We start from the raw sequence: 27,272 nt of genomic DNA on the forward strand, positions 1-27,272 counted from the left end.
TACTGAGTGGGATCTAGATCAAAGCCTGGGAACAGATCAAGGTCCTTGGAACCTGGGGGCTATCTAGTGAGCCAGCCCGCATTTTGGGGAGAACCGTTGTGATCAAGGATGTCATCAGCAGACGGCGCTGCAGAATGCACAACAACCTGTAGAATATGAACCGCCCAGTTTGGTTCCCAAGGAAAACCTGCTATTTTTTTGTTCCTGCTGAGAACCAACTTTTTAGGTCCTTTTTACCTTTAGTGGAAACGCTTAGATTGTTCGTACTGGAATGGGGCCAGTTCCACGTCGGTGGAAAAGGCCTGAGAGAGGTTCTGGGTGGTACTATTACCTTTCAAAGATGGTTCTAGGTGTAACCATTTATGTCGGGTTCTAGGTAGAACTCTCAGAGGGTTCCAAGTGGAACCTTTAAAAAGGTTCTACCAGCAACCAAAGAGGGTTCTCATATGGGGACAAACCAAAGAACCTTTATGGTTCTAGTTAGCACATTTATTTCTAAGAGTGTATCTATGTGTGTGTGTTTCTATTTGAGCAGATGTTTCAATATTAAAGGTATCCGCTCTTATAGCTTCGAGGCAGATGCTGCAGCTGCTGTCGAAGTGTCTTCAGTTGATGAACCCGAAACCCAATTACAGAACAAAATGCTGAGGTACGGGCTGATACCACTTCTATTGCCTCACGCTAATTTCCTCAGATCTCAATCCAATCTAATTCCACTCCCGTCTCTCAAAACCTTCCCACTCTCCTTCTCTAAATCTGCTTCATTGCCACGGTCCGTGGCTGTGCTCCAAACTGCCTCCCCGTTGCATTTCTTCCCTCACACCTTGCCCCTCCTCCCTCCTCCTCCCCCCCCTCCTCACAGCCACTTCTTCAGAACGGCCAAGGCAGAGTTGAAGGTGAACTGGGCCTGGTGGGTTCCGCGGTGAGCCAGCAGCAGGGAGCCCGCCTCGGGCCCGTGGCCTGCCGCCAGCAGCTCAGCGGCAGCTTTCTCAACGTCCCAGCCTCCCTCCTGCTGGTGGGACAGCATGTGGGAGCTGAGCAGGGGGTACAGGGCTGAGGAGACGCAGCCCACCAGGAGCCCGGCGTCCAGGAGCAACGAGAGGAGCTCGGCATCGCAGGAGGAAGCCGTCTCCTGGAGGAAAAAGAGAGGAAGAAGAGTAAACACACATGTGATGATAGAGTCAGGAGAAACTAACTGTCCCTTTTAAGTGTGATTGCATTTTATACATTTTTTTCATCCCTGTGATTACATGCCAGGAGTAACAGCCAGAACTTTGGCAAATATGCAACTGGTCTCTCTGCCAGGTAACCAGCTACTATTCAGCAGACCTTTTCCTCTCTAAACACCCACTGGCTGATAAAACAGCAAAAGTGGCTGGTGGATGTGGAGATTTACCAGCCATGGTGGTCTGTATAAAAACAAGAGGTATTGTAGCTTCCTGCTGCAGCAGCAGTATTTGGAGGCTGTGTGGGCTTACAATGTTACACGCTTGAAAAAGCCTGATGAGGTCAGAGTGGTCAAATCTTGCGCTCCCCTGTGGCTGACCACCATTCCCATGACATGTGCCTTCACACACAAATCATTCTCTTTTTCTTTTGCAGCAATGTCAGTAAGCCAGACAGATATATTGGACGGCTGTTTGTTTTTTCCAAAATATTATGCAGATACATACGTGTGTATGTACAACCCAAATCCCCAAAAAAGTTGGGATTGTGGTAAAAGATGTCCCTGAGAAAGACATTGTCTGGATATTCTGGCATTTTTGAGCATTCCACAATTTTTCCAGTCTTGTTGCCCCCATTCCATTTTTTTAAAATGTGCTGCAGGCATCTAAGTAAAATAAAATGTATCAGTTTGAATATTAAATATCTTGTCTTTGTACTGTTGAATTCAACTGGATATACTGGCCGAAAAGGATTTGCAAATCATTACATTTAACTTTTACACAGCATCCTAACTTTTTTTAATGCACAATGTGTAATTCTGCAACTGTGTGTCTCTGAAAGTGAAGACAACACATCTTTTGATACTGTTTTAATGTCACACAACCACCATAGCTGATGACTCTCTATTGCTCATGACTCGTGTTCATGGACAACATAATATTAAAGCTTTATTTGCAATGCATTTAGTCATTTTGCAAACTTCCTTCTTCACTCTCTGACATATCCTGTGTTTCCTGTAAGTTATGCAACTAGCTAGCAACTGATAGGAGGAAACGCACCGTCACCTTGAATAAATTATGCATTTCTCTGCATTTGAACATTGTTGGAAACATTTAGGATAATGAATGTACATAAAAGAATATTGGCTGACATCAATATCAGAATATTTTTACCCCCTAACATAGGTATCTGCGTCAGTCGAGGTCTAATTCTAAGTTACCTCAACAATTCATAACACACGCTCATGCAGCCATAAAAAGTCCTTTACGTAATGTTTTAATCCCATCTTCCGCCTCTTTACATGAATGAACTGCATGCAAATTCAAATAGCTAATAGCCGTTGGGGCTGCTTTGAGTGGTTTACAAGCCATGGAGAAACAAGGCTGAGTGCTGGGGTTGAAAGGCCGTCTCGCTGCTTCGCTCGGTGACTCAGCCCGTCTCCCCTGCATCATCCTCTCACCTGTTTGCTGTCTCTATTATTAAACTTGCACTCGCATGACTATACATGCAAGTGCGCGCGCATGCAAACGGACAACAGCGAGGCTCTGTCAGGGTATTTCTGGAACTGTGGCAGATCAATTATGAATGCGGAGCTCATGTCTTCTATTCTGTAGTCGGGAAGGGGAGCACACCCGGATGAATTTCTCCCCCTCACCTCGAAAATCTCTCATCTCCGTGGCAGGCCTCGCTCCATTTTCCTCTCCTTGAAGGACAATTCATGTTTAAAAACATTTAAAAAGGGTCCCTTTGCTCATGTGTTAATGGATATTAGTGAACCTGAGCGTCTCACATGAGAGCTGAGAGACATTTAACTGCTGTCACTGACAATGACGCTGTCCCCTCGTGGAATCATATTCTGCACTTGAAATGAGTTTTAGTTTGTAGTAATGTGAGCAGAGCTGAAATAAAACATCATCATGGGATCCCAAGATTCATAGTTTCTGTCAAAGTGTTCTGGATTTGGTTGCATTTACCGTTCAAATACAATAGGAGTTCATGGTTGCTTTGGGACCAAAGGGAGACAGAGAGTTGACATATAACAGTTTTAGAGACACAGTATGTCATGCATGACTAATAATTTAATATATCCCTTCCATTGACAGACGGGACCAGATGAATCATGACAAGCCGGGGGAGGGAGGAGGGTCAGAGAGAGAAGACAGGCGGAGACATTTCTGAATCCTAAGACAGAGGTGGATGAGGAGGTCACCCGCTTATGATGAGAATTAAGGGAAAGGAAGACGAGAGAGAAGGGAAGGGCTCGGGAGTGTGACAGAGAGAGACGGAGGGAGAGAAGCTGGAGAGGAGAAAGGCAGACATCCACTGAAAGCATCAGAAACATACATATTTAAGTGCACCAACTGTTTTCCAAGAGCCGAATGCACACTAGAACCAAGGAGAGGCACTTCAAAACAACTTAACGCTTCAGCTTCAGACTTTTGATTTTGGAGCCTCAACAGAGGCCCAGAACAAATGCTCTACATGGGATTTTCTGGAGCTGCAGTGAACACTGACCTATTTTTAAGCTCAATATCTTACAAAAATGATTCCACGCTTTATGAATAAAGAAGGAAGTGATGTACTTTTCAAGGATGGACAAAACATGATCAAACAGTTTCTCTCTATAATGTCTAAATATGCGCTTTGTATAAAACTTCCATCATTGCCAAGAACTTCTATCAGTTGTGATTACATTGTACTCAATAAAGTACAGTACAACAATAAAGTCAGATTATCTAAAGCACACTGGACGTAAAACCAAAAGTGAATACTGTGCACACACAACTGCAGCAAGTACAGTACAACAAATCTGGATGTCTACAACATTAATTGGCAGCTACTAATTTATCAAGACCAAATTCTTATGTCGCAGCTTTTTCAAGGTGAGCATGTCCAGGCTTTTTTGAGGTTTTTCTATTTTATGTATTCAAATATGAACATTTAAACTGAAAACAATGCAAAGACCCCGCCCTCTGGCCTCACCGTCACATTTAATTTACTGTGGTCAGGATACTTTACCAACCCAAAACGTCTGTACTTGAATGAAACTCAATCAACTAACTTTTTGGTGCATTTACAAACAGCAATTGATAATTCTACTTATTCAACCTTTAATCGATAATTAAAATAACTGATCGTTGCACACCTTTTTTTGGAATAAATTTGGCAAATTTGGTAATGGTTTAAAACAAGTCTTATCATTTTTGGACTTATTTTCACTAGCGTCTCCATGTTACCAGATATCAGCTAATAATTTGGTGAACTCAAGATTATTAGTACTCATAGAGATGACAGTCAGAACTACAACAAAGACCAAGAGTCTACAGTTATGCTAGCAGCTTTGTGAAGATGTAATTAGGCACAGTGATACTTTGAGCTGGATACTAACGTTGGCATGCTAACATGCTCACTATAACAACACGCCAACATGCTGATGTTTAGCAGATATTATATATAGTTCACCATATTAAACATACTGAGCATAGTTGTTAGCATGGTAACCAGCCAGTTATATCAACATATACACCTCTCAGCATAAAGTACTGCTGAGGCTGATGGGAATGTCATCAGTTTGGAGGCATCTGGTCATAAACCAAAGCATTACACACTAGAAGTTGGACCTGCTGGTGGTGCTAAGTGAAAAGTCAGACGATCATTTATATCAGTTATTCATCCCAAGGGAGACATGAAAATCTGTGGTGAATTCTGTCATAATAAATCCAATAGTTGTTGAGATATTTCAGTCTGAACCAGAGTGGTGGACTAACATTGCCATCCCTAAAGCCTCGCCGCTGGCATGGCTACAAATTAGACCAAACATCTAATAAACTGGAGTTATTCTTCATTCTATTTTTACGTTGTTAAATGTGGCCTTGTGGTACCATTTGAGGCTATTAGGGTGATTAAAGGCTGTGCAAATAAATTTGACTTGATTTGACCTGAAGGCGTGCTAATCACTGAAATCACCTTCTGCAAGTGTTTGGCTATAATGAGGGCTCACACCTACAAAACAGAAATGACTCTGTGAGACACGTGCGTGGAGGCCGCTGGTCTGAAAGCCCTACCAGGTGGCATCCAAAAATAACAAGGGGAGCATATTTATGTCAGTCTGATTGAAATGCATCACTGTATCAACCATCAGGGGGAGGGGAATGCAGATGTCGGTGCTGTGGATGCTTCAGATATCACACCTGCAGGGCGCCAGTTAGAAAGTAACAACATATGCATATATTATAACATCCAGTGAGTTTGGGCGACATGGGATGTGTACAGATTTAGAGGACAAAGACTCAGTCTTGTCCTACGACCAGTTTAAAGACAAAAATCTAAACATGAGCACATAGAAACAAACACACAAACATCCACTAGTTATAAATATAAAGACATTCTGTCTTTCCTGCCCTTCCCGGTCCATTACGGAGGAGAGAAAAAGCACAAAACATCACTCGAGCGCAGGACTGGTCCTCACACACACACACACACACACACACACACACGTACACCTCCCAGGCTATTACTGTTTGACGGTGTCAAGAGAGACAGCAGATTTGAGTCTTAGAGTCAGTTGGATTGACAGTTGAGCTGAAAATAGATGTGAAAGAGCGGCAGAGAGATGGAGGGATGGAGGGGAATCTTGATATCAGAGCAGAGGAGATATCTCTATGTCCTTTTTACAGCATGAACAGCTCTGTCACATTTCAGGCCCTGCTGTTCGTCCAGGGTGCACACCTACTATCAGTGTGCGATATATGGTAGACAGCTGATCACTACCTCTGCATAATGTCTTTCATCCAAAATCTTATTATTCTTTTATATTTTTTACTAAAATCGTGATTACAGCCGTCCCTAATCATTTCCCTGCTATGCTTTTCCTCTGCAGCTACTAAGAAATATAGTCTAGGATGATACTTATTGTTTAATAACTAAGCTCTACATCTTAATACTGTGAAACTTCATGAAAGCATGGTAGAGATGGGAGATTCAATGTTTGTATTTAGCAATTTTTATTGAAATAATATCATGACCATACGATCATATCATATTATTGTTGTGCAAATTAATTGTCTAAATTAAAGCTGGGTTATACAGTTGTTGTTACAGTTGCCTGTCCGAGGGCAAATGCTTTATAATAACATTTGAGAATAATGTAATTCAAGTGGTCTGTGTGTGTGTGTGGCTACAACTACAGCCGTTGCTGCGCACATGACGTAACCGCTGTACGGAGCACATGTGTGAATATGACCGATACAGATTTGGATATGTGATCAGTCAAAATTGCCCTCAGAGTATTTTGGATTTAGTCCCACTGATAAAGGTAAGCTAGCAAACACTACAGGCTAGTGTGTGTGCAACTTTAGCGAATGTGAGAGAGGGCGAGTCACAGACTAATTACTGTCTGTGGTAGCAGAGATTGATGGTGAATGTGTGCTGAGTGGGGGAAAAGGTGAGCAGTGAAGTTGTTGGTCTGGCTGCAAATGCACAACGTAGGTTTGACTTTGTCAGTGAATAAAGGCTGCGGCTTCTCAAGATTAAAGCTGTTGCTGGTGTTGCACTGACAGCTCCACGGAGTACTACAGTACAGTGGATTACAATCAGGTTTAGCTGTTTTCAGCACGTTTTACACAAACACCACCACACCACCATAATACCATATACCCTGGTAAGATGTCAGGAAGGAATGAAGAAATAGATACTTCCCAAGCCTAGTCAGAGCATTCATTTGTCAGGTACTCAAACCTCCAAGTTGCCTCTACAGCTAACGATCCGGCCTGCCGTACCCCTCACACACCTGAACTGCCTCCCTGTGAGGCTTCCCTCCTCACCTGTCTATCTTTTTCTCGCCGAGTCCTTGAGTTTCCCCAGCGGCCTGTTTGGGCCTCACAAACAGTTCATCGCAAACAGAATCTGATTGAGGAGGGAATACATCCATCATGCCTTCTTTTGTTTCTTAAAGGTCAACAGCTTGGAGGACATGAAAACCTGTCCTCCAGTGTATGTATTTTTTGTGCGCAGGTGCATGTGCGAGGTTAAAAGCCCCTCAAAATCTTCTCTGAAGGTTCGAACAACACTTTGTCTGTCTGTCTATTCAGTGAAGCGAAAAAACAAGAGGCGTCCTCAGTCTCGTTTGTGTGTGTGGTGTGTGTGTGCGCGTGTGTGTGCGCGTGTGCCCTGTGAGTGAATGAACAAACACTCAGCGTGACAAGCGGACTGACACATCAAACTGCAGCCGTAAGATGTCCAATCCCCTTCTCGCTTTTGTTATTACCTTCTCATGTTTCGCTGTCTCGCCCTGTGAAAGACGGCCAAGGTTGTCTTTCCTGTTTGTTTTCAGTGGCCGCTAAATGTTGCCTGATTGGTCTGGTCAATTTTTCACACCCTTGTTTTCTATTCTTGCTCTGCCCATCTCTCATTTCCTGTATATGTCTTCGTCTGCCCTCTCCCTGAGCTAAACCCTGCTGAGAGCTTAATTGGAATTACCGTACACGTACAATGCCTAATACATAATGCATGGCCAAGCCTTCTTTTATCATTTAAATCATAAAGCTTCTTTGGAATGCCAGACAACACACAACTATCTCCTTCCCTCCTTCTCTCATCCTTTTCTCTCCTTCCCTTAGGCTCCCGCTTCTCCATCCTAGCTGTCCCCGGGCTTTAGTGGTGCACCAAACTGAGTGCGCACACACACACACACACACACACACACACACACACACACACACAACACCAAACAGTCCTTGCTTACAGCCCAACATGATTGAAAGTGACAGAAGAAGAGGCTGTGAAGCCAAGAAAAAAATAAAATAAAATAAATAAATAAAAGTGGGCTGTGACGCACATGAGCAAACACAAACACACATGCATGCAGTGAGCAAATCAGGGATCAGCACACTGAGTTGCGAGCAAACACAGCTAGATTAACAGGTCCAATATGGCACAAAAGCTGTAAACAAGCCCACTTCAACAAGCAATTAGACACGTAATCACTCAATCACACTCTCATACACACAAGCACACATCTCTAGTCTTCACTGCACTGAGCAGTTGAAAAAGGTGCATGCACTTCTTTGGAGAAGCTGCGGCAGGTCGGTTCAACTTTGGCCTTCTCCGTGTGCTGAAGTGAGGGTGTAGTAAGAGAAATCACTCTGCGTTTAAAGTGCTGGGAGTGGGGGGGCAGTGGAATGGAAAATATGTTGTGTTTATCTTCCCTAACGTGAGCTGCAATTGTTAGCATGTCCAGCTAACTGGCTTGTTTCCTCTAGTAGTTTCTTCCAAGTTCAAGAGTTAATATATCAGTTACTATCTACATGAATTTAAAGGGTTACAATTTATGTTTTAAAAAAACCCTGTCCAAAGCCAGCATATCCACTGTGTAGTATTGAGTGGGAACAAGTCCTGCTCTTTATACAGGATGTGGGGAAGTTACACTTGAGCAATCCAAGCCAACAAGATTGCTTTTCAAAACACACTGGTTAGCTCTCAAAGTTTTTTCTCTGATAATGTTGCAAGTGAAAAGATGTGTTTTCAAATGCAAACAAGTATTTAAGCTAAGATGGAACAAAATAAAAGCCTGATCTTTCATTTTCCCTCATCATGTATGAATAATAATAATAATAATAATAATAATAATAATAATAATAATAATAATAATAATAATAATAATAATAATAGTAGTAATAATAATGAATGATAAGAAGAAGAAATCATGATCATGTTAATCAAGATAATCCACAGAATGTGTCGTGAGCAGCTTCATGTAGGAACTATTTTCTTTCTAAGGTGAAATCTACCAAAACGCTTTTCTTTTTGCAGTAGAATCTACTTTCTTTCTCCAAGAAAGAAAGTACTTTCGACATGAAACTGCTCATGACAAGGTCTGCGGATTATCTTGAGTAACTGGGTCATGATTTCTGGGAAGAGACACCGAGGTTAAAAAAAATGATTGACGTGTTGAGCAACACAAGCCAAGTGCCATTTATTCTCATTATTTTCAAGAGGAGGTAAAAATCCCTACAGCCGATCTCTTCAAAACTCTACAACTCAGACCAAAACAATATAGATGGATAAATAGCACCACAGGTAGGAAGGTTTTTGGTTTTGAGGTGAACTGTCCTTTTGATACACTTTTCACAGGCCTCTAATTCTAAAGCTGCAAATAATCAAAAGTCAACCAGAGATGGTGTTTCAACAATTTTAGGGAATCAGTGTTTGCTTAATTAGCTACCAAGCCACAGCCAAGGCACATGCATCCAATTAGCACCATGCAGCCAACATGCAAGTGGCTGGTAGATTTGCTTCACTCACCAGCCAAAAGAAAACAATGGCAATCTATTGAGTGGCTGGTAAGATGTGAATATTCACTAGCCATTTGGCTAGTGGACAAAAAAAACCCTTAATTTTGGACCCTGGCCACAGCTGATAAAATCTGCTGGCTAAAGTAGTCATTTCAGATGGAAAAACTGACAGTCACTAGCTGGAAATGAGAAGCCTGCTTTGTTAACAAAGTTACTGTGAATTTAGGGTGGTATATTGGCCACTGATTACATGGCAAACTGCATCCATGCCACGCTGGAAGTGAAACACTGGCTAATGTAGTAGGCATGATAACTGAGGAAAGTGGGGCCTGACAAACGGTCAATTAATTAAAGCAAAATCTGATGGAGAAAGAGGAAAAGTGAGAGGGAAAGCAAAAGACAAAAAGAAGATGAGCACACAAGGACTGTTAGAAGCTTTTGATGTGGCCTGCAGCTGTGAATGCATGTGCTGAATCTATGTATATATTCTGTAAGTTGCACTGACAACTCATTCATATTGGCAGAGCTGCTCTTATCAGCCCCTTATCTCTGTCTTCCATTAGCGAGGCTGGTGTTAACCCCTGGCTCCCTGCTCCACTGCTCCCCTCTGCTCCTCCACGGTCCATACATCTTCACTAGAAGGAGCAGAGCGGTAAAGGAAAGAGTGATGGGAGGGAGGGAGATTGAGTGAAAAGAAATAAAAGCCTGCTTGCCTGCGCTGTATTTTCCTGCATCATTAAGAACAAAACAACCTCTTCTTCATTACCTGCGCTCTCTACTACTTCTTTGTCTCCCTTTTAAGCCATATACTCTACTCCCACTCCTCTCCTCCCTCCTGTTTACTACGCCCACTGTGGTGTCCTCCAGACGGTAAATGTGAAGCAAAATGAACACATATCTCACACTACAGCCACATAAATTACTTTTTCTCATTTACTTCTTGTGTCAAGTGGCTTTCTGTAACACCGTTTTAATTAAAAACTAATCTTCAGAATTCATCTTTTTTCTAAATTGTGATCTCAGGGGCATCCCTTTTGTAAAGAGAAAAAATACGTGTTGATACCAGGGAAAACAATGTGCACAGTAATCTATGACATCAGATACGGAGCAGAGTGCCAGGGAACGCATACACCGGCGGGCAGTGCTTGAAGATAAGACCTGCCACTCACTCAGAGTGACATGTCATTTTCATGTTTTCAATCATGAGAGCAGCTGTTTCCACGGTCGATAAATACATGGTGCATTGTGACCAAAATAAACATCAGGCTTGTTAATTTAGACATGAAAAGGCAAGCAAATAAATGAAGAGTGATATTTAAAAAAAAAAACTTTGACATGAGTTTTATGTTAAGTTCTTATTGTCTGGTATGTTGGAGTGAAACCAACTGAAAAAAGCCTCAGTGAAACAGTAAATTAAAAGGCAAGCTTCCTCAGTACACTCACTCGAACTTCTGATCGACCACGTTGAACTAAAATCAATTATTTCTGATCCTCCCTTGATAAGATCTACTGATCTGCTAATGGCTAGCTGCTGACAAGTCCCAGCTTTGGAGATCCGATAAAAAGCCTCAGAGTGTTGTGCTCTTGTATCAGCTTGAATTTGGAAGTGATGGTGAAAAATGTGTGAGCGAAAAGGAGGATCATAGAAAGAGCACCTCTAAGTTGGTTTGCCAACCATCGCAGAAGACAGTTACAAGAAAACATGGAGAAAAGTGTGACTGTAAACACGTGGCAGCAGTCTTTCAAGTGTTGTCTCATGTGAGGTAGTTGTTTTTGTTTGTATTGATAGGGGAGCCACAATTTGATTATTTAAATCAAAGATTAATTGAAATGAGCTTTCAATTTTAAGAATCAAACCGAACCAGAAAATATGATTCTCTCAGTACTTTTTTCTTGCAGCACCAGGCACATGTCCAAAGAAAAAAAAAAACAGCTCTTCAAAGACAACACAGCATAGCTTACCGGCTGTTATATCACTCTTTATACCATATCAACTATCTATTTAGAGGAGAATTTGAAAATGTAGAAAACAGTTGTCAGGGTATAAAACCAATGATCTGCTGATCTTTACAAATTAAATCTCGTTAGTTTACCAGTTGCATAGCAGTCAATACAAAAAATTATACCATGCCTTGTAGTTGAACCTTACTCAGCTTTTGTCAGATCGCAACACAATGTCATCACACAAGGTGATGTTGTGGCCAATCAAATACAAGCAAACACACAGCCTGGTAGACTTTGTGACGTGACCTCTGTATTCATCACAAATAACAGATACAATAGTTTCAGCTATGATAACTTGCCAGACTAAAATCCTGCAACAGTTTAAACTGCTGTGCAGTGGGGTTTTTTTCCTGATAAGCCTTCAAACCCTGTGTTTTGTACACAGATTTGGAGAAAAGAGAGCACTGGCATTGGACCGGTGCTCAGTATTGGCAGATAACCTCAGCGGAGGCATCAGAATCAATATTAGGAAAACAAAAGTTGAATTGGAACACCCCTTGATATATAAATATCCTGCATCCATTTTAAAAAAAAAACACATAATTTGGATGACCAGATCTTTTAAAACAGTCTCAGGCAATCAGAAACACTGTACTCAAAATAAATTAATAGCAAAACACACTTGGTTTGAACACACTTTGGCAAACAGACACTCAGAGACACACAAGAAACACACAGACAAATACACACCCACATGCATACAAGTGCACTGTGAGCAGCAGCAGCAGCAAGCCAACACATTATCAGATGTATTAGATGTAAGACGATTTCTCTCTGTCTCTGCTGATGTTATCTGCAGATGAACACTGTTCTGTGCTGCTCTGAACATGCCCCTGTTCATTCAGCTCTTTGGTGGCACAGGCAAGATTATTTCTCAAAGCAGGGTGACACACTACCTGTCTTACTCCATTCATACACCCCCTCCTCTAAGTCTGTCTGATTTATCCGTTCTGTCTTCCCTCCCATATCACCCCCCTCTTCAGTCAGTCTCTGTCCTCCCCTACCTCTGCCTTGGTCTGTCTAACTATATTTTCATACATTTGCTCTCTTCTAAATTTCTCTTCTCGGCCCTATTTTTCTCCCTCGGCGCCCCCCTTCTCCATTTGATTTTCTCTTCCCACGTCTAAATCACATATCTTTCCTCTCAACCCCTTCAACCCCCTTCCTCCCTCAGTCCTGCTCTCTTTTCTCTGCGGGATAAAAGCAGCGTGTTGCTCAGGTGTACCGATATAGGAGCTTTAATGTTTCATTTAATGGGGGCTCTGTCACTTAATAGAGAAGCTTTCTCTTATCTGATCCGGCAGCAAAGAGAGGGTCTGCTGGGTCTGAGAGGCCTGCTTTGTGACAATTGCTTATCTGATTGGGAAACAGTGGAGAGCGGCCCACACACTCTTAAACTAGAACTCTCTTATCTGATTGTGGCTTCCCAAAACAAGAGGACAGTTAGCAAGTGGATGAACACTGGCTGCTTTGAATGTTGATTTTTTTTTTAAGAACTTTATTCTTATCTTACGACAGTGAAAAGAATAAAGTTCCATATCAGTCGTCTCCTTTCCCGCCTGCATTTTTCTTTGTATTGCACCTTTCCTATTCTATCTCACACTTTTTAAATATATAGTTTACAGTCTCTGAGTCCCGCGACGACAATTATACATTATTATACATTATACATTATTATGATTTTAATACACAGACAAAAGAAATAATGATGACGTTGGATCTTATGGTTGAGAATTGAGCGGATTATTTGATTAACAGAAAATTACTTGACAGCAATTATGACAATAAATTCCATCATATAAGCCATTTATCAAACAAAACCGCCAAACCTTTTCAGAGCCAACTTCTCAAATGTGATGATTTTTGCTACCATCCAACGTTTGTTTTGACTGCTGGTTAAACAAGACAAGAAATCTGAATACATTACCTTGAGCTCAAGGAAAGTTTTGAGGTGAATATTTCATTATTTTTTTGTTTTATGCAGGGTCAGACTACAGAAATTCTAAAATCCTACTAAACTTTAAAATCAGGTTGCATCACACACATAAGTATAATTTTAAGTTTTTCTTCTGTCTCATCTCAAACACACACGTATTACAAAATTTGAAAATAACAGTGCATCATACACCACAGGATATTACCAAGAATATTGTGCCACAATCTCCCATGATCTCATGGAAAAGTAGAGGTAAATAAAACGGAGACTGACGTGTTGCGAACGTTCACCTCACAGGCTAGTTATAAGATGTTTGGCAACACTGTTAGTTGCTCAGCTGCTTCTGTCTCCTCAGTCTCCTCTCTTTCATTGGCCACTGTGGTTCTGTTCAGAATGCACTGACGTAATCATCCAGATTTTAACTCATAAATATCAAACATGCTGGAAAACTAGAACTATACATTTATTTTTACACCATGGCCGTCCAGACTCACATAATGTATGCCGTAAAGACTGTAAAGGAATTGAATAAGAGGTGTTAAGTGTATTTTCTATCACTATACATGTGCGATTGTAGTGAATTATTTCCAGAGAGAAACAGGCGTAGAGACTTAGAGACTATTTTTACAGAGACTGATAGAGAGCTGAACGTATGATGTCACAGTGAAATTTACCTTTGACATTTTGTATCCAAAATGTCATCACCTCACCTCCAATTACGTATTTGTGTGAAACTGGGTTATGGCCAAAAATGTGTTGTATGGGGGTCACATGGACTTTGACCTTTGACCTCCAAATCACAATAACTTTATCATTGAGTCCAAGTGGATGATTGTACCAAATATGAAGAAATTTCATCCAGGTCTTCCTGACATATTGCACCCATGAGAATGGGTCAGACATGAAGTCGCACTGATTTTGACCTCCCAAATCTAATCAGTTCATCCTTACGTCCATCTGGTCATTTGTGCCAAGATTGAAAAAAATTCTGTCAAGGCATTCTTGATATATCACATTCACAAAGATGGGACATACGTGTGTCGTCAGCATGGAGGCAGAAATATTGGGGCGGCCCCCGAAGAGCCTGCAAGCAGGTTGGGAGGTTTGAGTGTCAATCTGGGCCGAACATCGACACTGACCGTCCGATGTCCGGACCAGATGATCTCCAATTGTCAGGAGAGATGAATCTGAGGGAAATGCGCCCAAAGCTGCTTTAGTCTGAGCACAGCTTAGAGACAAAGTAACTAACCAATTATTTTAAATCTCTGCATTGTGGCTCATGCTGTGGACTCCACTACGTCTGCATTTTAATATGGACCACGCAGACTATCACAATGACACTTACTGCAGTCATGCTGTTGATTTGATCCAGAGTGAGCTGCAGCAGTTGCTCATCGCCACTCTCAGCCATCAGTTTGAGTGCAGGCTGCTGGAGGCTCGGCTGGTTTTGGAGCAGCAGGGTGGTTATGTGTCTGATGCACTGGAGAGGGAGAGAGAAACAGAGATCGGGAAAGGCGGGTAGGATGAATGGATGAATGGATAGATGTGCGGATGAATGGATGAAAGGAGGAGGGGAGAGATAAAAGCAAAAGAGGGATGAAAACAGGGAAACAGTAATCAGAAGACAGAGAAAAAAAGTGTGAGTGAGAACAAAAGGGGAGAGCAGGAGACAGAGAGGAGAGAGTAGGCGAGGAACACTGAAGGTTAATCGATGTGCATATACTGTACAGACACACAGGAACATAATACTTTTAAAAAGGTCTGCACACAAGCACACAAACACACACACACACACAGGCCTGTTGCAGTCCTATCCAGTAATATATGGATATCACAATGCAATCTGACTCCCCCATGCTCTGGCGGTTTCATTCCAGCAGATTCAAATTAAAGCTGTTCAGAACAGAGTAAAAGGCCTCCTTCTCCACCTCCCACCCCCTTCCCACACTAATATTAGACAGCCAGGCAGACACTACCCTATTCACACTGAATAGCATTAGCACTAAACTAATATCACAGTCAGCTGGCGCTAGACATACAGAATGGCATTAGGCTTACCACTTTCATGGTGCTCAGCAGGGCATGAATAGCATTAGAGGCCGTCAGATATCAAAGAGTGGCTAGTTCCTATAGTACATTGCAGAAAGCACTGAGCTGATGCTAACATGTTGCTGTGGGTTACGTGCTTAATAGCTTTGGGCTCCTGCATTAAGACACGGCGTAGTCCCCTATTTTTGATAAGAATGGTGATAGATAGATGAATGGAAATATTAATTTTCACCATCCTCACTGGACTGCAGTGGTGGAAGAAGTATTCAGATCTTTTATTTAAGTAGCAATAGCCCTGCATTTTAAAAATGTTGCTAAAAAGTTTAGAAGTATTTGCAACAAAATGTACTTAGAAGTATCAAAAGTAAACATACTCAATATGCAGACTTGCCGCTCTCAAGGTGTTATATTATTTAATATCTTTATTATTGGTTATTATTACAGAATCATTAAAGGGATAGTCTGGATAAGTGGGGTTGTATGGAGTACTTCCACATAATCAGTTACCTATAATCCATAATCAGTGTATTACCTACAGAGGAGGACGCTCCTAGTTTGTCATTAAGCCACCTAAAAAAGGCCCTCCTAAAAAAGATATCAACATCTGTTGAAGCGCACGTTGTATTTAGAGTATTTTCTCTGCTTTACTGTGCCATCAGACAGCCCTTTCTGAAGGGAAAGTGTCATTATATAAGCCAAATATTGGTCTCTCCAAAGCCACCAGATCCTTTGGCAAAACAAGTAACTGATATAACTGTACAGACAGAAACAAACTAACAATTATCACTACAGAGAGACAGCAGAGACAGCAGAAGTGGTAATATTGGTAATATTTGACTCACATAGCTGTGTCTCCCATCGGAAAAAGCCGTGTGATGGAAAAGTACAGCAATGAAAATCGATTATAGCATACGCTTAAAAGTGATATTGATTTTTTTGGGGTAGACCTTTTCGATGGTGAGTAGAAGCAGAAATTATAACATGAAAATACTAATAAGTCCTTAAAATGATTCTTATATTAAGTTAATAATATTCTGCTACTGCTGTATGAAACCACAAGATTATTTTCCTGTTTTAATTTGATCAACTTGCTGCCAAAAAAGACGACACAAGCAGTCATGCACAGTAATCACAGAAGTGCTTGCTCTTTACCTGTGCAGGAATCTTGTGTTTGGTGTTATAGAGGGATCGCACCATGCTGACGACCTGCTGGCCTAGGTCTAATTTGACCTCTGACCCCTGGCAGCGGGTCAGCAGGGCCGAGGTCAGCACTACCCAAGGGTTACGCTCCGACCATGCCCTGGAGACAGAGAGCAAGACATATGTGTGAATATGATTGTATGTGTTGGTGTATAGTTCTGTCTCTTCTGAAGAGAATGGACAAGTACTAAAGTAGGCATGTGAAGTACATAAATATAGTCTTCTACAAACCCCAACTGAAAACAAAAAAGTTGGGATGCTGTGTAAAACATAAATAAAAACAAAATGCAAACTATATTCAATTTAATACAGTACAAACACAAGCTATTTTATGTTTTTTTTGTAAATATACAAGTCTGAATTTGATGCCTGCAGCACATTTCAAACAAGTTGGGACAGGAACATGTTAACCGCTGTGATACATCACCTCTTATTTTAACAACAATCAGTAAGTGACACTAATTGTTGAAGTTTTGAAAATGAAATTCTTTCCCATTCTTACTCGATTTATGACTTCAGCTGCTCAACAGTCTGACGTCTCTGTTGTCAGATTTTGTGCTTCATAATGCACCACACATTTTCAATGGGAGACAGATCTGAACTGCACACAAGCCCGTCTAGTATCTGAACTCTGTTACTGTGAAGCCAGACTGTTGTAACACGCGCAGAATGAGTCTTGGCATTGTCTTGCTGAAATAAGCGAGGACATCTCTGAAAAGGATGGCAGCGTATGTTGCTCCAAATCCTGTATGTGTCATTCAGCGTTAATGGGGCCTTTACAGATGTGCACAGTGCACACAGAGGAAAATACAGAACACAAGAACAAACACAAGAGAAGAAAGAATAGAGTTAAGACAATAATGAATAATCATTACAACAACAATAAAATAATAATAATAATGAGTATTTTCATTGTTATTATCATCATGAATAGCAATAAGCAAGAGCAATGAAAATAGTAAAAGTAAAGGCAAATGGACACAGGGTCCTTTAGAGACACACAGATCTACAAATGGCTTCAGGGGAAATATCTGAGGTGGATAAGTTGAGGACAGTTAAAAGCCATAGAATAAAAATGTGTTTTAAGGTGACTTTTGAAAATCTCTCTTGTGGGGGAGAATCGGATGGAGGGTGGGAGAGAATTTCACAGCTTTGGTGCAGCAACAGAGAAAGCCCTGTCCCCATAATACTTCATCCTGGATCCTTGGGACTGACAGAAGTCTTTGCTCAGGCGATCTCGGGTCTCTCACCACGTGATATGGAGACAGGACTTCAGTAATGCACACCATCACAGATGCATGCTTTTGAACTTTGCGCCGGTAACAATCTAGATTATCCTTTTCCTCTTTAGCCCAGAGGAAACAACCTCTATGATTTCCAGAAAAAACAGTTTCAAATGGGACTCATCAGACCACAGAACATTTTTCCACTTTGCATCAGTCCATCTATATGAATAATATCATGTATTGTAGAGGGTGAAATCCCTGAATTCCATGCAGTTTTGTGTTGAGAAATGCTGTTCTTTAATTGTTGGACTATTTGCCCAAGCAGTTTTTCAAAGTGGTGACCCTCACTCCATCCACGCTGGTGTATGACTGAGCCTTTCAAGGATACCCGCTAACCTGCTGAATGTTCCAGACACGTGTTTTTTGAGTGTTTCACAACTGTCCCAGTCTTTTATTGCTCCTGTCCCGACTTTTTTTACGATGTGTTGGAAACATCAAATTCAGAATGAGCGTATATATACACCAAAAACAATAAAATTGATTAGATTGGACAATGACTATCTTATATTTGTACTGCAATTAATTGCATACAAGTCAAAAATGATCTGCAAATTATTGAATTCTGTTTTTATTTATTTTTTACATAACGTCAAAACTTTTTTGGAACTGGGGTTTGTATATTAGTGAGTGTGTTTCAGACAACAGAGGTAGGCAGGAACATGCAGTGTATAGTAAAGGCATGACAATATTACAACATGTAAAACGACTGTAATGTTATTCATCCATTACTCTGCTGCACGTCACCAGATGTTAATCCTGTTAGACAGAGACTGGGTCACGGCAGCTGACTACTCTATGTGCACCATATTGCATGAAATGTACAACATGAATAATATAAATACAACAGCCATGTAAGAATAACAGCATCAACCTCCTTTCAAATCACAGGCTGACATGAGCAGGCAGGCACAATTATCAAGAGATCTGCAGATGAGCTAATGGAGTCTGACATTGGCATGTAAGTGAGGAGGAAAGATGTTTGACCACAATACTCCTGCAGTTAATATTTAACACCTACATGCTGCATTTTCTCTCTCGCAGTCTCTCCGACTGTCTGTGTGAACACCAGGGGACAGCTGTCAGCTGTGTCAGGTGTCACTTTGTTTGCTAATGCCTCCGGAGTGACAGATTAACTCCCAACAAGGCCGGCAAATGCCAGTGATGCTAAGGCAATACGACCTTCATGGATCTTTATTAATACATATCAGTCACAGTAAGAAGGGAGAAAAAGATTGGAAACCACAGAATGACTCATTATCTGTTAATTAGATCTTGGTTGACGGATGGATCCTGTTTAAATTATTAATTTTATTAGTGTTATCATTAGCGTGACAAGGAGTCAATGCTGTATAAGGGAGCCACTGCTGGATAACACTAATGTTAGTAGTACTGGATGTTGTAGCAAAGCCAGGGGCTCATTGTATCTGCGTCAAGCCTTGGGAGGAGAAACCACATTTGTGAGCCCTGCACTCTTAGAAATAAGGGTTCCAAAAGGGTTCTTTGTAAAACTAGCAGTTCCATTAAGGACGCTTTTCATCCAAATAACCCTTTTGGAAGAGAGAGAAAGAGGATTGCTGAGATCCTTGAAGAACTTTTTTGTCAAGCATTCTTTGTACTGTAGAAAAGGTTTCGGTGGGTGGGTCCTAGACAAAACTCTTGGAAAATAAAAGGGTTCTTGGTTACCTCCATTTAGAACCCCCTTCATCCAAAGAACTGTTTGTAAGAAAGAGTTCTTGAAGGATTGTTGAAAGCATGGGCATTAAAAGATGTTTTCTCAATTTAAACTATGGTAACTGTAGCATAGACGTGTTAAAATCTGTCTAATATGCAGAACACAATATAGTTCCTTGTAGTACCTGCGCAAGGCAAGAGGATTTTTAGATCTCCCACGGGTGGGTTCTACATGAAATCCTTACCATAAAAAAGGGTTCTTGGTGAAACCCCTTGGGTGGGTTCTGGATGAAACCCTTTGAATTTAAAAAGTACCTTGGTAGAAAACCATGGTTGAATTCTAGATAAAAGCTTTGGTATATCAAAAGAGTTCTCTTTAGAACCCCCTGGGTGGGTTTATGTTAACACCCTTAGAAGGTGGAAAGAGTCTTGCTAGAACCCCCAGAGAGGGTCCGGGGTGACCATTACACAATGAAAGGGTTCTCTCCAGAACCACTCATAGATAGTTTAAGTATAACCCTTTATGACAGGTTTTAGGTAGGCCCCTCTGAAAGGGTTCCAAGTGGAACCTTTATAAAAGGTTCTACCAAGAAGAAAAGCCAAAGAATGCTATATGGTTCCAATTAGCACTTTTATTTCTAAGAGTGTGGCGAGGCTGTAAATACATGTATGATATGTGGGGGAAGTTCTTTAACGTGAATTAAAACAGTGGTTGGAAGATCGGCATTGACATGCTAGCATAACATGACATGCAGTGCATTAAATAGTGAACAGACAGAGGGAAAAGGAGGAGACTGGAGATGAGAGGAGGAATCTGATATGAATGTGCGCTTTGTTTCACTTGCGGTGTTTTCCCATGATAAAGGGTAGATGGTAACATGCTGATAAATCCTCAGTTATATGATGAGAAATAAAAAATGTCAAGTGGTTGAAGCCTGATGTGAGATTAGGCTGCTGAATTGAGTCTTTAAAAAGTGTGTTAGAGGAAGGAGACCCTGAGGTAATGTGTGTGCGCCTATGTATATCTGCACAAGAGGAAAGAGAGTGTGTGTGATAGAAAAGAGCTTGCAAGTGAGAGAAAGGAAAGAGGTAAAGAGAGAAAGACAGCAGGGAGAACAGTGGGGCTCCTGTGTGTGACTGTCAGTAGAAAAGGCAGCTTTCCATCCAGCTACCGGGGGGGTGCCTTGTCCTGACAAGCTGCTTCACCTTCGGATGATGCGGCCATGGGAACAAACAAGGGTCCACTTGTGCTGCTGGCACAGTGCTGCTTCCTGTGCTTTAACCAGGGGGACAGGGAGGCACTGCTGTATGCGACTATGAGTGTCTGCATGCTCGCCAAATCTGTCACAGGGTGCAGTGTGAGTCACAGCCAGCCTCCATTCGTGCTTTGAATCATGACTCAGTTTATGCGGACGGACTAAAGGATAAGCTTTTTAGATGCAACTCAATATAGCTCCCAGAACAGCCTCTTGTAGTCTTGCAGAAACAAATCTCCACTCTACAGAAGCACAGTAAACACACCTTCATCCCAACACAGATTAAAGGGATAGTTTGGATTATTTAATGTGGGGTTGTTTGAGGTACTTATCAATAGTCAGTGCATCACCTACAGTAGATGCTATTTGCAGAAGCAGCAGGGGTACCAATGTAGAAAGCTAAGCAGTTTAACGCTGTGGACCTAAAAAGGTCCACAAATCAATATCAGCTTCAGTGTGCACTATATTTAGAATATTTTCACCACCTCACCTTGCTGTCAGACTGCCTTTTCTGATGGGAAACCAGAATTTTATCAACAAGATATTGTTCACTCCAAACAAACAAAACTGCATGGGTGAAATCAGCCATCTTAGCTCAAAGAACATGAGAGTTGCTGGTCCGCTGCCTCGATCTGTTAAGCTTGGTTTTGTTATCGTTTGACTTCAATGCATCCAAACTATTTTTTTAAAACACCAAAGTCACGAAATAACACAAGCAAATTATGAAATTGAGGCAGCGGTAGACCAGCAACTCCCGTGTTCTGCAAGGTAAAATTACTGATTTCAAGCATGGAGCTTCTTTGACGGCAAAGTAAAGCAGTGAAAACATTTCATGCTGCTGTCCCTCTCTGCTTCTGCATACTGGGTGCATGCTTACTGGCATCTACTGTAGCTAATACACCGACTACTGGTCAGTACCTCATACAACCCCACATCAAATAATCCGAACTATCCTCCTAACGCTGAGTCAGACCTGTAGTTAAGGTTAACCATGTGTCTCGCACCCTTAAGTTTTAACAGAACATTTTAAATGAGGCATTTGAAGGTTAAGTTATTCTGAGTTTTGTGTCCCAAATTATGACTGCTGGAAGTAGCAGCTACTGCACATAAAATGCAGAATGAACACAGATCAGACCTCAATTTCAGGCTTCTTTGCTTCAAAGAAGCACATCACAGCATACTGTAGTCAGTGTACGTATGCATGTTGCAGCAAATTAACTCGAGCGATTTAAATGAGGACGACTAAAGAGACAAGAAGAGACAAAATCCATAATCAGAAGCCGACTTTGTACTTAGCATTATGTTTGCATTTAAATCTGAAATACAGTACAACAGCTCAGTCTGCAGATGAAAGAGATGATTATAGCTGAATGTCCCAGCAGTGATGGTTTGACTACAGCTGCTACACTCACAAAGTCAGTGAGAGTGTCAGTGAAATCCGGGGGTGAACTTGAAGCAGCTGCAGCGTCCAAACCTAATCCCCATCTCTCCTGCTGCCTCTCTCAGTTCTGTGGTACTCTGCCAGTAAAGATACTGGCTTTACACAAACAGTCACAACTCTATTATCCATTATAAACACACAAATTAATAATAATAATAAGCAATTTTCACATTTGCTCCTGATTCTTTTTATTCTGTTTGTTACTGTGCCACAACCCTGAAATAATATACCTCTTATTTTGTAAAATTTAATTGTCTCCCTTTCAGTAATTTTCACCCCCTCGCTAAGAGGCTTTCTTTTGAGTTGAGTGCAAAATTAGTGTCAGGCAGAACAATTTGTCTTTTATCCTGTGTAGACGGGGAAAACAGATTATGTATCTGTGACCAGGCCTGCTTCTACATTATGAACTTTTCCCAGCAGCCCAGAAACCATTTCAAGAGATTCTCTACTTTACCTGAATTTTGACCAGAGAAGCTTTAGTCTAAAACTAGTACCTTAATAGCAGTGTCTGGTCTGAAAAATCTTCCTGTTTTGGGGGTAGTACTTTCTGCAAGTCATTGTTTTGCAAGTCACAAGTAAGTTTCTAGTCTAGTTTAACATCAAGTCCTAAGTCAAGACAGACAGGTCCAGAGACAACTCCTAGTCAAGACTGACCAAGTCCAGTCCAAAGTCCACACGATTTGGATTCTGCAATTTGTTTTTTGTTGACAACCTCGTAGTATTTGAACTTAACTGTCTTTGGTTTAATGTTTTCCAACTGGCCCTCAGTAATGTAACACCAGTTCTTCATGGTTCTCTCCTGCAGCTTGACTGGATGCTGTTGGACTGGTTCAGAACAAAGTGGATCTGAGGAACTAAGTGTTGCTTAGGATGAATATCTTTAACATTACTCGTTAATTTGTAGCACACTTCTTAATCTTTGGACTTGGGGGAAGGTATTGGGTCTTTTCAAGTCAACAGACTCAAGTTCTGCCATAAAGAAATAACAGACTGTCCAATGCTGTTATCGACCAAACAGAATCGAACATTTAACAAAGCTGTGTTATAAAGCAGAAACATATAACTATCAAACCATCTCCTTTGCATGCTTTAAATATCAGAGCCTCTGAACAGTAAATACAAAGAAAACCAGAGTGACTTTTAATCCATTCTCTAACTCCTTTCAGTTTCTCCCCCATTGCTTGTCGTCAGAGCCGATCATCTGTGCACAGCGAACTATCTATGTGTCGATGGAAAACCAAGCCTTGCACAACCACGCACACAACTCTGATTTTATTTTCCAAATATTTGATTTGGCATATCCAGATGCCCCTCCTGATGCAACCTTTCTTATTTTATTTGAGCTTGGGATCGGCAATTAGGAGTGCAGAGGCTTGTGCAACCCCAGCAGCTGAGAAACAACCCAGAAATCAGCGACTTGACCAAGGACACTTCAACATGTGGACGGGAGGACGTGGGGATTGAACAACCCACTCTACCTCCTGAGCCACAGCTGCCCCAAACCATTATCCATCTTATTTGCCTAATCTTCACAGTTCTTCAGATGTGGTGGAAAAGCAAACAGGCATGCACAAAAGTTCCTGAGTTCAGTTCTTTTGGCTCCTGAAGACCTGGATCTATTTGGTTGTAGACGGGCTTGAGACAGTTCAAAAGACAGGAAGACTACTTATGACATGGTGAGTGATACTATGCTGACATTTCTCATCTTGGAAGTCAGTCTCGGGTAAGTTGTGAAGTCACAGCAGGACTGTTATCCCCTAAACTGACATAGCAATCACATGGACAGACAAAATATTGTGTATTCTGATCTTAGTATAATGTTTACTTCAGTTCAAAAGAGCAAGTATCCCATCAGGCAGTTTGTTTTGGCCTAATGAACACATGTAAATCTTGTTCATCAACAAACCAAAGTCATCAGAGTGTACTTGACTTTAAATTGCAGATCGAAACAGTCTGCTTTGACTGAACTGGAAGGTTAAACTCCTGACTGCATAACACTGTATTGTCTCACCGGTCCTCTGAGCATTGCTCACTTTTAATCAAGAACAATGGTGCAAGAGAGGAGCAATCACGTCATTAGACACTTATCGATAATAATGCCAACACTTGCTGAGGGTCATAAGACACGAGCTGGTACAAGAAGCCCAGAGCCTGGAGCTTTGTGAAGACGCCTGTTGTCATTTCCAAGTCTAAAGTCAACGAGCAACACGTTTACCTGTGTGACTTTTCTCCATTCCTACTCTTAGTGAATGAGAACACCTTGCACATAAGTTATCCATTAAAATGTCAATGACCTTGTGTCTTTGATTTCGTTAACAAACTACGCTATAAACCTTATTCAGAGTGTCCGTCATTGCCTGTTATGCACCAAAACATACTCTTCACACTATTCACTTACTTTAAGCACGGATAAGAGGCAGCTTTGACCCAAAATAGTGAAACAGCACTCATTTTGCACTTTAACTTTAAAACTGACATTCACTGAAGATGCTTAGAGGGCACCCATGCATTACGTGAAGAGGTAAAAAGAGAGAGAATTAAATTAGGTGAGAAAGGATAAAAAGAAAGTAAATCAGCTGCTACAACGTTAGTATTCTGCTCACAACTTGTTATAACAGGATATTTGCATTTTCTATCTCCAAAAGCCTGCCAATAAAATATAGATTTGTGAGGGTGTTCTAAAAAAATCTTGTATGTATGAATGTGTGATTCTTTTCTAATGAGCTGTACACATGGGATTGAAAGCAAATTATCAACTCTTGAGTAAGTAATTACTGTACTAGTGGTGCTTACAGAAATAGTTTTGACATTTTACTCTCATACGTGTACAGTAAATATCAGGCTACAATCAGCAGGTTGTTTGCTTAGCTTAGCATTAAACGACTAGTGTGTAGAATTTAATGGCATCGGTCAGCTTGCAGATTGCAAACACCTTGTGTCACTTTCCCTTTCCAAGCATGTAGGAGAACCTGTGGTGGCTTCAACACTTATGAAATGCTGTAAGTAGAACCAATGCTGTTCCTCTCTTGGGTACAATGTCTGGCTATTCCGCTCTATTATTATAATATGTATTATAATATAACATGGTGGTGCAACATGCAGGCCATTGTGGCCATTGTGGAGGAAGACCTGTGCCCTCTATCATATTCCATCATAAATCTCAGGAAATCTTACACACTGGACCTCGAGGGAATGAAAATGGAGGGAACTGTGTTTGCCTAGCTCTGTCCGAAAGCGAGATGTAGTCCAGCTTAACGGTTAATTATTTTTACACTTTGGTTTTTGTGTGAATTTCAAAAATGAGAAATAATGTGCTAATTTGTGAGTTTTAGAGATGCTCTTACCTTTGAGCAGCCAGGCTAGCTGTTTACTCATGTTTCCGGTCTAAATGCTAAGCTACGCTAACTAGCTGCTGGCTGTATTTTCATATCATCAACATGAGGATGGGAATGGGCATATTTCTGAAAATGTCAAACTAGTGCTTTAACCTTGAAAAAACTTAAGAATAATGAGAAGATTTTTTGTCTTACACTTCCTCTTTCATCATGGGCGGCCACGCTTGTAGGAGGAGCATGAGCTGTTGAAAGTCTTCCCACTTTTGTGCAGCTTCCAGAAGATCCAGGAAGAGGGTGTATCTTTTCTCCTCATTCTCCACATCTTCTATCTCAATCTGAGAGGAGGGGTGGAAAGAAAGGCAAATCAGTTCAAGACCGAGAAGCAAAAGGCCTGCTGTGAGGATCTTGAACGCAAGATGTCCCCAGTGAGCCCAACGCACAAATTAGGTGAATAGTGTGTTCAAGCCAGATCAACCATCTGTTTCTTTCACATCCCGCTACATGTGCAACGTAAATGTGATGATAAATGGTAGCATCATACACAGAGAAATGGATTTTGGTGATCTATCATCTTGGACGTATCCACTAGAGACTGTCCAACACAAAGGCAACAGAGACAGGAGAGCAGCTTTCATTGATTTCAAATGAAGCATGCTCTGGATTGTGATGGCAAAACCTAACAATCAAATGATTGCAGTAGAGTTTGTGGACAAGACAATCACAAACACTCAAACTAGACAGGTATCAAAGCCTTCAAACTTCAAACAAGGCATTGAAAGGAAGGAACAAGGCTTCATGTGCAATGGAACATTTCACTGTCAGTTTAAAAAAAAAAGGGTCACCTGTGGCCAAACTTATTCTATACTATAATAACAGAGAAACTGAGAGGGTGTAAGAAAAGAGAGTGGAAAGGAATGCGGGAGGGTTAATGTGGAAAAAATGAGAGGAGGAGGAGGCGGAGGGAAAGTAATTAATTTTCTTCTCAAAGGTTGGCTTCTAGTGTGATTTAACAGTTCAGAGAGCGGCTGATTTCTGAGGGGAAAACTACAACCTGCCAAAGCATGGCTGCTGCAAAGACAGGCTCTGTCACACATGCACGCATATATGTACACACACACACACACACACACACACACACACACACACAGACACACACACACACAACAACAACACATACACACAGACACACACACACACACAACAACAACACATACATCACTTGCAGCCAGACTCATAAAACATAGTTTCAGCCTCAGTGGTGTGATCAAATTTACGACTGGATATCCATGTAAAGCCTGGTGATATTTCATCCGTATAAAGGTCTGTACACAGTGCAATTTAAACAGTTTGAGGCACAGTGACCCGTCTGTGAATTAACCTGTAAACACATACCTCTTCTTTAAACCTTTAGTTTCAATCATAAGATGCTGGATTAGTACAGAAACAATCTGTTCATCTCTATCAGTTCTGGTGAAGAGCTAACTCCAAAGTATTTATATTTGGGCTGGTAAATGAAGCTGTTCCAATCACAATTATTTAATGAAATGCATTCTGAGGTTGTAAAATACTTTTCCTTAGGGAGGATAAATTTTGACCTCACTAGAGCAATCTGGCTGGTGCACCATGCTAAGCTTTT

The 27,272-nt window shown here is 41.2% G+C and overlaps 1 protein-coding gene across 2 annotated transcripts in view; it reads right to left on the bottom strand.

Annotated features, from left to right (window-relative positions):
- Window positions 1–382: 382 nt before the first annotated feature.
- Window positions 383–27,272, bottom strand: part of nbas (NBAS subunit of NRZ tethering complex) — a 224,197-nt gene continuing 197,307 nt past the window's right edge. For both annotated transcript variants that reach the window (XM_084736747.1, XM_084736746.1), the window contains exons 50-53: window positions 25,832–25,971; window positions 16,600–16,747; window positions 14,744–14,878; window positions 383–1,132 (exon numbers count right to left, since the gene is read on the bottom strand). In XM_084736747.1, coding sequence (XP_084592873.1) covers window positions 857–1,132; window positions 14,744–14,878; window positions 16,600–16,747; window positions 25,832–25,971 — 699 coding nt within the window. In that variant the 3' untranslated portion in view covers window positions 383–856. The remainder of the gene's footprint in view (window positions 1,133–14,743; window positions 14,879–16,599; window positions 16,748–25,831; window positions 25,972–27,272) is intronic.

Source organism: Lutjanus erythropterus, chromosome 15, assembly GCF_056507025.1.
Source record: "Lutjanus erythropterus isolate fLutEry1 chromosome 15, fLutEry1.hap2, whole genome shotgun sequence".
In the NCBI taxonomy this organism is placed as follows: Eukaryota; Metazoa; Chordata; class Actinopteri; order Lutjaniformes; family Lutjanidae; genus Lutjanus; species Lutjanus erythropterus.